General features: G+C 39.9%; 1 protein-coding gene across 1 annotated transcript; it reads right to left on the reverse strand.

Annotated features, from left to right (window-relative positions):
- Positions 1-11,258: 11,258 nt before the first annotated feature.
- LOC128738153 (dipeptidase 1-like) lies at positions 11,259-12,740 on the reverse strand. Its single transcript, XM_053833048.1, has 4 exons — positions 12,722-12,740; positions 12,496-12,640; positions 11,680-12,443; positions 11,259-11,617 (listed from the first exon to the last, which is right to left on the reverse strand). Exons 1-4 carry the CDS (start codon positions 12,738-12,740, stop codon positions 11,259-11,261), a joined length of 1,287 nt encoding a protein of 428 aa, XP_053689023.1.
- Between the last annotated feature and the right edge of the window lie 2,741 nt (positions 12,741-15,481).

A 15,481-nucleotide genomic window follows, 5' to 3' on the forward strand; every position in this document is an offset into this window, starting at 1 on the left:
AAACCAAAAGCTTAGCTTAGCTTAGCTTAGACTGATTGCACATATCAATGGTTGCATACAGTGATTGACCCGAGTCAGTGAAATTGCACAATGAATCAAATGAATGGGGTTGGGAGTGACCGATCATTCTCACTGTGCAAAATTCAGTGACTCTTATTTATAGGATCAATAACTGCGCCGGCCACGTCCTTGCAATCAGGTGGGATTGGGGAAGGAATGCTAGTATAATCTTTGTTGTTTTAGGGACCGTGTTAACCTCTGCATCCTTACAAAGATTATAGGAAGGAGATGTCTTGTTAGTAGTGTAGGTTTCGTAGGATCGGGATTCACCTTGATAAGTGATGTGATCGTTGTTAATGTATTATTTTAGAATTAATAGAATTTTAGGCATGTATTACTCATTCAACCGACCGACAAAAAATTCCTATTTAAAACAATATACGAACAGTGAAACTAGGTATTGTTTAAACCCGCAATCAAAATTTTGTTGAGTCTTCATGTCGATTAATATATTATTTCTATTAATAGCAAATTGAACTCCAGACAGCCGACCGTAAAGAGGGTTGCTATATTTTCATAACCGCACCTGATTTATTTCGTAAATAGCGTATTCTTTTGAGCGCAAAGTACGTTTCTGCATTAATCGTTTATTTAGTTATACTGTTTACTGCATAAAAAATCCGATTACAAACGGAAATGAGTACAATCCCGTCGAGAACCAGGACCTAGTTCGCAAGTCACGTAGCCCCTAGAAAAACTCGAAATCTTAATAACTCTTCCGTCTAACTCTTTATACCTATAATGAAAATTATACTTTCTAATACGCGACATATCCTTCAAATATAAAGGCGCGATCACTTCAGTAACCCGGCCGATAGAAAAGAAATTCCCTTGAAACAAAAATAAAATTTGCAATAGTCTTGCAAATGTATTGTCTGTTATCGATTTATTCTGATACACGCCTCGAGACTATAAGGTCATCCATATACCACGCGGACAGCTCAGATGAGGGAGGTGGGGGGGTATAGAAGTGTCCACGCTTGTTTCCGAAAAGAGGGAGGCAGTACAAAAAGAATGGTCACGTATACTAGAGTGACTATATACAGAGTGGCGACAATGTCAAAATTGGAATGATAATTATCTGTCAGTGTCATTCCAATCGAGCAGACGACCTATCCAACGCGCATGCAGGAAAGAGAAAGAAAAACCTTGGAAAACCCGCATTGCATACATTTGGGATGACTTGTCGCCACTCTGTATATAGTCACTCTAACGTATACAAATGAAAAAAATAGAAACTTTAATTGTGCCTGTTGTATTGTGCGCGCATTCCCTTACTGGACACGACGATTGAAACAGTCGTGTTTCTGAACGGTCGTAAAAAGGGTCGTTTTTAGCTTTTGACAGATAAAATGTCAAATTGTGTCATCATCGCTGTTTCATTATTGGAACCAATCGAGCAAAGTAAATAAACCTAGGAATTACCGTTCTATCAAAAGAAACGGAATGAAATTCAGCATGAAATGAATTTGTATTTTTAACGCCGGTTTGCCGAAATTTCATAGTGAATAAAGCGTAGTTTATCCTTCATTATCCAAACAAGCAATAACAAAGCAATAACGTTCGTATTCGAAAACAATTTGTTTAATGCTTTTGTATGATTAACACGAAGTCACGATTAAGGTTGCGACAGAAACGCAATGAGCCTGTGTTGCCAGTTATGGCGATAAAACATTACGAACTGTGTTGCCAATTTAGTCATTTTTTTACCTTTGGAACGTTTGAAACAGTACCTGAACTCCCCTCGGAATCCATCGGTCAAGTAAATGCACAATATCATTAATGCATAAACCATTGATCATATAATAAATAAAAATAAAAATTGCGTGGTATCTGAGTGGCCCCATGCATCACAGCATCATCTATTTACCGCTATCAAGGTCCTTATGCACCCTGATCGCCACATCAATATTCTTCGTAACATCCCAATGCCCAACAGATGACAATTAGTGATGTCCGATTTTTTCAGTTAATCGATTAGTTAATAATCGATTACTTTTTAGGCGACCAATAATCGACATCGATTAATCGGCGCTGCATAATCGATTAATCGAAATAATCGATTGGTTATAACCTTTACATCCTGCAACGGGGCGGGATGGGCTTTGGGGCAGGGAGCAGTGACAACGTTCACTTAAGCGCCAGGCAAGGATTAACTTGCCGTGAAGGAGCGTGTTTAGCGATACAATCCCGGTCCGGCTAGAATACCTCAGAGCAGGTCCATCGAACGCTCAACTATAAACTTACGAACGAAATACCGACGAACCTAACATCGGTTGAATCCGTTCGGCCGACTCAACAGGGGGACAAGAGCAACCATCGGCTACTGCAGTGTCCCCTAGGCGTCCTACACTAACCTACCGGGGGCTAACTCGCGAACCGATCTGGGGAGGAGCACATATGAGGACTCACACTTTCCGAGGACACATATCGTAGCAAACACCATTTCGAGGGTTAACAGATCTTCATTTACACGTTTGGCTTAATCTAGTGGTTAGTTTTCTTTAGTTTTTCTTACGGCCTGCTGCTTCTTGTCGACGAAGGGTCTCTGATGTTCTGATGAACAGGTGACTGTGCTAGACTAGCGGCTTCGTAGACCGCTTACAGAAAGGCCGTACCAGATACGGGGTGGGTAGCAAATGGTGAATCGAATGTTTTAGTTCGACCGGGTCCGACATCCGGTAGCCGGTACGAACGGTGGTGAATCCACGGACAGTAACGATTGCTTATGTGGCGGGTATAGCATACGGTTGGCTCTTCGGCGATCGATGGTGTACGGATGGTAGCAACTGCTTGCTCGCTCGGTGTGTTGCTCGGAGAATCGGATCACGCACTCATCGCCGACACGTGTTGAGGCCGACTGACGATGGTCGCGCTCTCAAGCCCTAAGGGAAGACCTCCGTTTGAAGGAGGTCGCTGGTGGTCTTTTGCTTCGTTCCACTAGGCGCTTTAGTGCTTTAGTTTAGTTTTCCACTTTACTTCTCCTTATTGTATCTTTTCCGAATACTAGTTTACTTCACTTTTCGTCTTCTCATGTATCACTTTGCGTCTTCTAACTTCTAGCTCTTTCCAATCTTGCGTGTCGTCTCTTAGGTGGTTGTCTTTAAAATCGCTCATTCCCCAGACTAATTTGCCTGTCAAGCACATGACTTTACGACGGGACTGACGATTCAGCTTCGGCTAATTTCGCCAGGTTCCATCCGGTGAGCATTAGCAGGGTTTGTTTACTGTCGCGGTACCCTAACCTTTTTTCGGGGATAACGGCAGGTAACGCGATACGCGAACAGGCTTTTAGTGAAGGTTGTGTGTGGGATTGGACAATAGGGTTTGTCACCTTATTTATTTTGTAACCTCGTTACAGTCCCCGACACCAAAAAATAACTTTGCGTCCCGTAGTACTGTCCACTAGTGTTTTGGAATGTGCAGTCAGACTTAGGCTAGTTACATAGAAATTGAGGACACCGCATTTTTTGGTTTTTGTATAGAAAAAGACGAAGGGTATTACCGTGCCGTATCGAAATCCGTACACCTAAGAGCTAGACAATTTTAAATGGTCAATATAAAATTATGATATTGTAATAAGCAATTCGTCATGTTTTCTTTTGACAGTATAATGCTCATTTTAACGTTATATGGAATAACAGGAAGCTAAAATTAATCCTAGTTATAAAAAAACGAGATCAAAATGTGCATCTCTTGATTCAAAATCCGTACACTTTTTTATGCCTGATTCAAAATCCGTACACCTGTGACTCAAAATCCGTACACCATGTTAAAAATCAATCAAAGTCCGCATAATTTTGAATCTAAATCCGTGTAAGCTTGATCGAAATGAGTTTAAAGTTTGTGGCTAAATTATTTTTCTTTATTTGACTAATTGCTTTATAAAATATGCTTTTCTCGATAATTGACGCATTGTATTTTAGTCCTGCTCATCTAAGAGTCGTTCACACGCACAGTAGGAACACTACAAGGAATCAATCTTTTTGTTTTTAAGCCAAATTATGGGTAATTGTTCATTTTCGGTCGGAAAGTTAAAATATCAGGTTTGGTACTGATTAAATATTGCCTCTATCCATCCCACTTGTAACAAAACCTCGTTTGTGTTAAATGTTCTTACATTCTTTTCCTTATGCCTCAGGAAATATTAGGCTTAGAAACAAACTTTTTTAAATTTTAGAGTAAATTAACTTCACTTATAAACAATATATAACATTTTTTCTTGATTTTTGTTGCAAATTATATGGAAAGCTGAAAAATTGCAGAAAAGACTCCGGTATTTCGAGAGTACCAATTCAATATAGTAGCTCTTATCGTAGTGACCGGAACTTAAACTATCTCGATGCTTTTATTAAGGGATTATCCACCATGTATTATCGTAATTGCCATCTTCCAGTTTATCGACATATATTTAGCTTTAGTTATTTCCATTTTGTTTGGCAAAACATTGAAAAGAGTTGGATCACTAAGGATACTGCACAGGTGTACGGATTTAGATTCAACTAGTAAAACTGAATCAAAATCCGTACAGTACTAATTATGATGAATAAATATTATTTCAATGCCATAATGAATGAAATTAAGCTGTAGAACGATAAACACCTTTAGTTCAAATTGATTTTCGGGATTTTAAATAGGAAAATCACTTCAAGTGCACTTTACACTTCATTTTATTGGAAGTTATTTTCTTAGCAAATTGCTAACAACACAGCCAATTTAGAGGGAAATCTGATAGGCATTAACGTTTTAATTTTTATTACTTGTATGTGATGGCCTACTACCTATATTTTGACATTGACGTAATGCTAATAAACCACGGGTCTAGGCCTATTATTAATATTTTGCATTTAGACTTTTTAATACATATAATCAAGCCAATTGTATTAGGTGTACGGATTTCGAAGCTGTACGGATTTCGATACCGCATGGTACCCAGTTTTCTAAAAATTCCTTACAAAATTCCGTGTCTGACAGACAGACAAATTTCGAATTATCTTTTGACGGTGGCACGGTTAATATCTAGATTAAGTTTAGTTTGGTTTTTAGGCTTCAGCGTGGTATTTAAACCGGCCTACTGCGTGCAAAGTGGATGAATAAAAATAAAGCCTTGGGGTTAAACATCCTCTCTAAGATTTGACCCATCTTTAACGACAGACAAGATAACTGTCTTGTCGGGGCTATTGCAACAATCCTACTGACTCTATTTAGGAGCACCGGCTAGCTGAGATTTGAACATACGACTACTGGTTTCTTAGATCAGCATCGTACCTCGAAACGAACGAACTGGCTGATTGCGTGTGGTTAATTTAGAAGGTAAGCGCCTGCCACTGTAATAATTAAGTTTGTTAGAAATTGTCAAACAATAAAATTTTAAATAATCCGGCATAATCGATCGGCCAGTTAATCGATTATCTAATAATCGGAACATAAAGCAATCGATTAAAAATTAATCGATTATTTTAGCGGATAATCGATTAGTTCGATTAATCGAGAAGTAATCGGACATCACTAATGACAATCCTTAGTCAATCATAAGATTATAACACGTTTATGTATGGCAGCCATGTCCGAAAACCATCAATTAAAAAACACATTTCATTTCATTTGATATGAATTTAGCATCATAGAGCTTGAAAATAAAAATCAGAGGGGTTGTGTACAAGACACGACCGCATATATAGGTGACGCAGAACTACGTAAGTCTCTTTGTAGTGATAGTAGCATGTATTCATGCTTGTAATCATTCGATTCTTCCTGTATACATACTATATGCGACATATATACATGCTACATACGTTGTATGTAACATTTATCAAAGTAGTAACATTGCATATGTTCAATTCTCAAAAGATTGTGCATTTGAAAACCACTTAATAAAATCAAGAACACAAACTATTACTTTCCTGCTACTTACTGAAATTAAAGATTGTTTTTATTACCCATGGTTCCCCACGTTGAAGGGATTTTACCAATTCAATCCTATTTTCTTTTCTTTCTCTCTTTTCCTATTTTATCAACAGGACATCTTTTCACTACACTTCTAATGAAACGGCAAGCATGCGTATTCATACAGAGTCGTATTGTAACCGAACACTACAGCTGTAGCACATTTTTCCAACACAGATATCAAATTCGACTAGGTTTAATCGTCTCGCAGTAAAGAATTTGCAATCTGTTGGGGCAGTGAACTTGTGTCGTTTTTTCTGGCATACTTCCCTAACACAGACATCAAATTGGACTAGGTTTGATCGCGTTCGCAAGAAATCTGTTGGCACGAGGGGGCTTTAACAATCTTTCTGGCGTACTTCCCAAGCAAGGACATCAAAATGGTCTAGGTTTAACCGCGGTGATAAGAAATCTTGTTGAAATGAGGAAACTTCGTCACTTGTTTTGGATTACTTCCCAAGCACAGATATCAAATTGATATAGGTTTAGATCATCATAAAGAATCTTCTAACCAATCACGAAGCGAGAATTCTGGTAAAACACAGGTTCATTATTTTCTATTTTTCAATAGTTCAACATCAAGAATCCACACTTTTCTTCATTTGGGTCAATTCTTAGAAGATTTTCCGATCGATTGATGTAAGAATATTGAAAATCGATCGGAAAACCGCTGAGCTATTAGCGCTCAATACCTTTCATTTTTCGTGACGCTCGCATTTTTCGATTTTTTGGAATGACACCCTATCTCAAAACTTGCCGTAAGACGTAGTTCTACGTCAAAAAAATAAAAACTCTTCTTCCATCACTCATACTTTCCAATTGGAATCCCTTGGCGCATGCTACAAATGCTTCAAAGAGAAAACAAATGAACACCAACACTGACACGCCACACCAATTTATTTATTTATTTATTTATTTATTTATACTAGTCTTCGAAATTTCGTACAGACAGTTCTTAGTAATTACTTATTCTAAGTTTAAAAGTGGTCCGAGTAACATTAAAATCATAATCGTCAGAAACAGTATTAAATACACGACAACATACGTCAAATGGATTGTTTTGAGCGAATTGAGTACGGTGCATTGGAAGCCTAAAGAAATCAGCTCGTCGAGTATGCCTTGGTGGAACGTTAAATCGGACTCGACTTAGGAGCTCCGGGCTGTCGATATTACCTCCAAGAAGATCAAAGATGAATAGCCGTTGCAGCAAAGTTCTCCTATTCGCCAACATTGGCAGACGTATCAAAGCGCATCGATGTTCGTAAGGAGGCAGTCGAATTGGATCATCCCAGGGCAGCAACCGCAGAGCATACCGAACGAAGTGACGCTGGATTCGTTCGATCCGGTTGATATGGACAGCGTGGTAGGGTGCCCATACAAGCGCCCCATACTCAAGGATACTGCGTACAATCGCACAGTAGAGAGCCTTCAAGCAATAAGAGTCGGTAAACTGCTGCGTATTCCTTTTTATGAAGCCCAGAATAGCGTACGCCTTAGCAGTAGTGGCTGTAATGTGCTGAGTGAAACATAATTTGTTATCTAGAAGAATGCCCAAATCTTTAACGGAATCGACTCGGGTGATACTAGCTGAATCCATTTTGTAGTCAAACAAGGTGAGATGCCTATTTCTGCAGAATGAGATGACATTACATTTCTGCACGTTCACGTCCATTCCGTTGAGTTTGCACCAACTTAACAGCGAATCGATGTCGGATTGTATGGCAGAGCAGTCAACACTGGAAGCGACTACCCGATAGAACTTCAGATCGTCGGCAAACATATACTTGGACGATTTTATCGTGGAGCACAAGTCGTTTACAAAGAGAATGAACAACAGTGGGCCCAGGTGACTTCCTTGGGGCAGACCGGATTGAATCTCAAATGGTAGGGATTTCGTTCCATTAACACGTACGACTGCAACGCGACTGGTGAGATATGATAGTACCCACCGTGTCAACCATTCAGGAAATCCCATTTTTTCCAGTTTCGTGACCATCAAAGAGTGTGGCACTCTATCAAAGGCTTTTGCAAAATCCACATAAACCGCATCAATTGGCTGACGTTTTTCAAGCGCACTCGTTAGTGAAGAAACATATGCCATCAAGTTGGTAACTGTCGAACGTTTTTTCACGAATCCATGCTGCCATTCCGAAATGACATGATGTACCTTCGGGTAAAGTGAATCGTGGATAAGGCTCTCGAATACCTTCGGCAAACAACTCAGAATCGAAATTCCGCGGTAGTTCTTAACGTCGTGAGTGCTACCTGCTTTATGAACAGGTGTAATAGCAGCAGTTTTCCACACATTCGGGAAAGTTCCTTCCGACATGGATTGATTAAAAATAATCCTTGCAGGAATCGCGAGCGTCGCAGCACAGTTTTTGAAGAGGAGCGGTGGCAGGCTGTCAGGTCCGGCGCCTTTCGATTCGTCGATTGATTGCAGCTTCCGCATTACGTCACTATCCGAGAAATGAAAAAGCGGCATGCTCAAATCGAACAACGGCAATCTGTTCAAATACTCCTCAGACGAAAGTGGTAAGTTGTTACTTTGCACACTTCGAAAGAAAGATGAGAACAAGTTTGCCGACTCCGACGGGGACTCAGCTACATTTTCGTTGTAATGCACACGTTGAGGGATTCCGCCTTGTTGCTTGCGATTTTTCACGTACGTCCAAAACGATGCAGGATCATGCTTAATGTTGTCTTCCATGCGACGAATATAGCAACGAAAGCAGTGAGCAAGCAATGAGTTGTATTCGCTCTCAATGTCACGCAGCACAGCTTTATGGCTATCATCTTTCCAGCGAAAATATTTTTTTCTTGCCTTACGGAGACGGTTACGCAGACGCTGTAGCTGGTTGTTCCACCACGGTTGTCTACTACCGCGCTGACAGAATTGTTGCTTCATAGGGACAACATCACGAAGTGTACTATAAATGCGCTCATAGAAACATGATACGGCTTCATCAGTACTGCATCCAACAAGAAACTCCTCCCAGCGAATCTCAGCAGTCTATTAATTGATTCAAAATTGCATCTTTTAAAGTCAAATGACACAACGTATAAAAAATTCAGGGGTACTGCATACATGGTGTGATGCTATCTTTTTCTCATGTAGCAGTGAAGAGACAAGAGAATAGAGAACATCTTTCAGAAAGTTCATGCAAAACGGTTTCCTGCTGACAACTAGGGGCGCACTCACTTTCAAATTGCAAACATGTAATACAATAAAGTGTAGCATGATACAACTTCAAGTAATCAGTGATTGGTATTCAAGAGCATTTAGGATATAAGATCAACTAAGTAAGATTATAAAATATAAGGCATTAGTGATAGACAAATGATATTTGTTTAAGAGATATTAATATTATCTTATTGAGCGTATTGCGCAATTACGCAATGGAATGAAATGATACTTATCCCTCGTTGCATCATAGCATTTTTCGCCGGCCTGTCAAACTATCTCCTGTAGGAGAACAGAAATATAACTGAATCTTCTGCCATTTCCTTTCAATTATCTGCGCGTTCTTCACTTCTCTCCGGAAAAACACTTAATATTCTTCAATAATCACAGTAACTAACACTCTACTTCGGTAAAAAAAACCCACCAAAACACCTTTAAAAGCACATAACTCTGATGAACAGCTAGGTCAACTTTCAGTGCTACCAGCACTCTCTCCTTTGTCAATAGAAAACAAGTGAAACCAAAAGAGAAAAAACCCGATTGAGGAAAAAGAGATCAAACGAGATTTGAAAAGAGAAAGGTGGAACAAAACGTTGGATAATACAGAACAGGAAAGAAAAAGAAAAAACAATAATATTTCAAAGAATCTAAGAAAAGGGTAAAACAGGAGAGAAAAAGCAAAATTAAAATCGGAAAGCAAAGGGAAAAAGGGAGCCAAAAAGAGAATAAGCCTGATGACAAAGAAGGAAAAATGGGAGATCCAAAGGAGGAAAAACAAACAGACAAAGAAGAAAAACGAGAAAGAAAGGAGATAAAGAGTTAGAAAAAAGCGAACACTAGAAACGAGAAAAGGGAAACAAAAAGACGAATAATGGAAAGCGAGTAAAAAACAGGATTGAAAAGAAGAAAAACTGGGCACAAAACGATGAAAAATGGAACAATGAAATAGGAAATATGGAATAGTCAAACGATAAAGAAAAGAAAAGGGGAAAACGGAAAGAAAAGGAAGAAAAGTGAGAGCAAAAATAAGAAAAAAAAACGATACAGAAAAGGAAAAAAGGGAAAAAAGTGGGAAAATGGGATTGAAAAAGAGAAGAAACTAAAAAAACAAATAAAATGTAGAAGAGAAAAAGACGATAGACTCCAACCCTAATTTGAAGAAAAAGTCTAATTTAATTCCAATTTTAAATTCAATTTTAAATCAAATTTAAACTCTGATTTCAAATCCAATTTCTAGCACAAATTGAATTCCAATTTCAGGTCTAATTTGAAATGTAATGCCAAGTCTAACCTCAAATACCATTTAAATCCAATTTGCGTCAAATATTTCAAGTCGATTTCATGTCTAATTCAAGTCCAGTTTCAAGTAAAAACTTATAATTTTATTTTATGTAAGTCCGATTTGATATCTAATTCAAAGTAAAACTTCCAGTCCAAATCACCACAATTTTAGGTCCAATTGCCAGTTTAATTTGAAGTAAAGCTTCAAACCCAAATTCGTCTAAATTCAAGTCTAATTTAATGCCTAGTGTCAAGTTCGATTTCTAGTCCAGTTACAACTCTTATATCTAGTCCAGTTGCAGGTCTAATTTCTAGTCAATATTAACTTTGATTGTAAATCCAATTGCACCCAAGAGTCCGGAGTTTTCAATATAATCGGCCGGTTTTTGTGATAATTAATAATAATAATATGATTACTTGATTTTCTAGGCCAAAATATTCGTCTAAAAGCTCGGGTTCCCCACATTTTGTTTATATTTGTGAACTGAAGGCTGTTCATCCCTTTGCTCTGGTGAATCGGTGCACATGGAGCAATAAGCAAGTAAATAAATTTTCTGAATATTTTCGGAATTCTCAAGAAAGATGAAACTTGCAGTACCCGTAGTAATGCTTCATGATTCTCGTTACTACGTTCGTTTGGAAGTGGAACTAAGAAGTTTCATTTTCTGCCACATGGACAATTTCGTGCTGTGAAAAATCTATTCTAAGCAAAACGATATAAGTGTAAAGCATTGTAATCCGCTCAAGAACTTAAGAACGATTATATTGGCGATTAGCGAATTCGACATCATTCCTTATGTATTCCCATATTTGACATGCACGGTTGATTGCCAACACCTGCCTTTTCAAATTCCTCAAATGGTATGATATTTTCGTACGGTGCAACATCTGCCATACTGTCACGAACTTGCTCGACGGCTCTAAACACACGTAATAAATTAAGACCAGCCAGTTTGCGTAACTCTTCCCTAGTCCACGGTCTAAACCATTCGCCAGATTTCAGTCGACCGGCTGCTAACATATCAAACAGATCTGGATACTTAGATACGTCTTCCAAACCCTGCGGAGTTGCAGAAACCCCATCATAATCTCCACCAATTCCTATGTAATCGGGTCCCGTAATCGATTTGATGTGATTGAAATGCTCTATAAAAAGTTACACTCATTAGTTTAGGTCAAACTAATACCAACCACTACTATTTACTTACTAACGACATCATCTATAGAATTTCCACCCACAAAAGCTGGATAGAAATTAACCATTACAATGCCTTCATTCTCTACCAGCTCTCGCAATACATCGTCCTGTACGTTCCGATGGTGTTGAAAAACGGCATGCGAAGACGAATGGCTGAAAATTACCGGAGCTTTACTATACTTGATGGCATCACGCATTACCCCGTGACTGACGTGCGAAACATCGATCATCATTCCGAGACGGTTCATCTCCCAAACTACGTTGCGTCCCCAGGGGGACAGATTATTCAGCTGCGGTTCCGTCATCTCGTCGATAGGCGAAGCATCAGCCCACGGTGTGTTGCACGAATGTGTCAACGTTAGATAGCGAACACCCAGTTCGTAGAACACTCGAAGCACGGCCAGTCTGGAATCGATCGAGTGTCCTCCCTCAACCACCAACAAAGATGCAATCTTTTTCTCCTCAAAAGCTTCCATGATTCCATCGGCTGAGGTAACGTATTTCAGATCGTTTGGGTATTTGGCGATCAGTCGCTTTGCCACATCGATCTGTTCCAAAGTTCTGGCGACAGCGTCCAGATATTGAGTGTCATTGCACCGGACGTACGCTACCCAGAACTGGGCGCTCAACTTACCCTGCCGTAAGCGAGGAAGATCCGTGTGGCTGGTGTTCGCTTCACCCCACACCGGATGCAGTTTTAGGTTTGAATCTAAATTGAAGTTCGCTAATCGATTTCGTTCATATTTGTAGATGTTGAAGGGAAGATCGTTGTGGCTGAAAATGTCTGTATTAATTACAGAATGTAAACTTTTACATTTAAAATTACCCATCAATTAGTGGAACTTCGTCTAAAACATCCCGACCAGCGAATTCATCATAGGATGACACCACAATCAATGGAATCGCAATTGCACAAATCGTAATCACAGCAGCGGCTGCACATGCTATCACTAACTTTTTGTTGCCTAAAACTGAAGAACATCACGGAGGAATGTAAAATCGAATTTGAACAAACGCGTGTTTTTTTTGTTCGAACCATTCAACGAACTTACAGGATTGAAAGACGGTCATCTTATGTTGTTTGGTAGATCTATAATGTGTGAGTTATGATTGATTACCCATTTGAAAGGTTTGTTCCTTCGATACGATAAGCGACAGTTTATTGCTGTTGCTTTGACGGTCGTAATCCAACCAATAATAACTGATTGAATTTCAGATAAAACAGTCTGACGTTGTGGCGATAAATCAAATCACTTAGTGTAAACGGCTGTTGTCTGTTTTTAGCTAAGCTGATAATGATGGACGTCGTACCAAATGACTACCGCATTGCAATGGTTGGCCTATGGAATATTGTTCTTTCATTTCTAACCAGCGGATCTCCTAGCTTGACAAAATATAACGATCTACAGCGTGCTACAAATGATTCTGCTATCATCTTATTTTTGCGCACTTTTCGCTTCACGTCTTGTCCTACCCTAGGGATACTATTCACGCCTTTAATTTCAGTATTTTTTTATCATTTCCTTCGACAATTGTAGGCTATCGCGGCGCCGATAGAACCAAACGATAGCAATTTACCACGGGACATCGAGATCGTCATGGAGGATATGAACGCCCAGGTCGGTAGAGAAGCAGTGCATAACCGGTGATAGGGCCCCATAGCCTGCAAATCGACACGGCAGAGTAATAGACATTGGCAACGGCACTATACAGGGTAATTTCCAAGATGTTAGAATAGAAGACGCTATCGGAGGAGTGGATGGAAGGAGTTGTTTGTCACATCGATCAAGTGATCTTAATGGAAGCTTGCACCAGTTCGGAGCAAATTTTTCGTCAACCGATAGATTCGGCAGTTAACCAATTCAAGCACTAATCCAAAATTTCGATTCACGGTATGCCTACCAAAAAAGGTTGCATTGTGTAAAAAACAATTATACATACCTCTGGACTACATAAATATGAAGTTCGGAAGGCACCAAACCGGAATGACAAACAGAGCACGGTGGTCAACACTCGCACAAGCACTCGCTGTACAGGAAGTGGCTCACGAGATCATTTTGCATTGTGCTGAATGATGAAATCTAGAGGTAGTATTCCTGTCCTAGCATTTGTCTGGTGTTGACTTTGATGTAGGTTGGTTCAGGTGGCTATCATGCTCGGCTCGTGAGTGAGTGGTTCGCGAGTATAAATTAGTTTTGATCAGATAGCAGCCTCCGTCAATTGCAATAAAAACAATCATTGCCTGATTCCAAACACGACAAAAATTAGGATTGATCGTACATGAACCAACTGGAGAGGACTGTTAAAGTTTTGTAAACGTAACAAAGAGAGAAATGGGGAGAGAGAGAGAGGGGAGAGAAATGACCCCTGTTAATAGACAGATTCACTTATAGAAATTTTTTTGCCGCCTTATAGTAGTGTTAGCACCGAGCGACATTCTCAGTTCAAGGATAAAGCTGGCTAATTTCTGATCGACTGTACAGACAAACTTAACCATTAAACTAAACAAGCATAAAGCCGCGGTGGCTTTCGACGTATCAAAAATTTCTCTCCTCTATACTTGATTCTCGGCTACTCGTCGCCGATTGAGCGCCAGTTGAGCACGAAACACACGACTTCAACCTGGTCGAGCCTTCTAGCACGTTGTAATCCTCTGTATCAAATGCCAGTGGGATGCTTGAAGAGAACGGATCCGCTATCCGTTTGTACTCCGCTAAAAATAGCCCACAACATCTTCACCTTTCGGCAAGTTGAAAAAAGCAAAGCAAAGCCTAGGTGCTACATTCCATTTCCGAAATTAGACCTTCTGTTTTTTATACGACAGACTTCGCACCCAGCTGTTAGAGTATAAGAAAATTGCGGGGATAGTGATACGACCCTACTGACTTTAACAACCTTTTCCAGCCGAGATTCGAACATACGACGACCGGCTTGTTAGACCAGTCAGCGTCGTACCTCATACCTTGAGGCCATCTTGTTAAGAGTGCAACCACTGCGTACTACATACCTTCCTTCTGCAGTACTTTGACTGCGCCTTTGATTATTGTTTTTGCACCGGGTGACAGTTCCCGCTAATTTGTTTTTCCAAAACCTACTGTAACTTTAACGAATAAACACGTTGTTATATATTGTTCCGTATTCTCGTGCTTTTATTCCCGCAAACGTTTATCCGAATCGCAGCAACACTTTAGGTTACGGTGCCCAGTTAACGCGTCGTGTTTTTGAAAAGTGTCACGAATATGGAAGACGATAAAAATGATCGGTTCATGTTGCCTCTGTTCGACGGATCGAACTTCAATGCGTGGAAGTTTCGAATGCGTGTACTGCTGGAGGAACGGGAGCTTCTAGATTGCATCGAGAACGACGTCGATGATGTGGATGCTCTGAAGGAGGAAGAGGGTGATACAGCGGAGGTCACCAGGCAGAAAAAGGCCAGCCGTGAAAAGCGAGTGAAGCAGGATAGAAGGTGCAAATGCTTGTTGGTGTCACGGATCCACGATTCCCAGTTAGAATACGTGCAGGATCGAGCCACTCCAAAAGCGATTTGGGATTCTTTAGTCCGTGTTTTCGAGCGCAAGAGTATTGCCAGCCGGATGTACATAAAGCGGCAAATGTTGTCACTTCGATTCGAGTCCGGTAATCTTCAAGATCATTTTCTCAAGTTCGATCGTTTGGTACGGGAATATCGTGGAACGAGAGCGGTCATGGATGATTTAGATGTGATTTGTCATCTTCTTCTTACTCTGGGGACGGCTTATGCAACGGTTGTCACAACACTGGAGACGATGCCCGAAGAAAATCTGAACATGGAT

This window comes from Sabethes cyaneus, chromosome 2, assembly GCF_943734655.1.
Source record: "Sabethes cyaneus chromosome 2, idSabCyanKW18_F2, whole genome shotgun sequence".
NCBI lineage: Eukaryota > Metazoa > Arthropoda > Insecta > Diptera > Culicidae > Sabethes > Sabethes cyaneus.

Coding starts and splice junctions, on each gene's coding strand:
- LOC128738153 (XM_053833048.1), bottom strand. Junction 12,444..12,495: donor GAAGTTCCACTAATTGATGG/GTAATTTTAAAT, acceptor AGACATTTTCAG/CCACAACGATCTTCCCTTCA. Junction 11,618..11,679: donor TTCTATAGATGATGTCGTTA/GTAAGTAAATAG, acceptor AACTTTTTATAG/AGCATTTCAATCACATCAAA.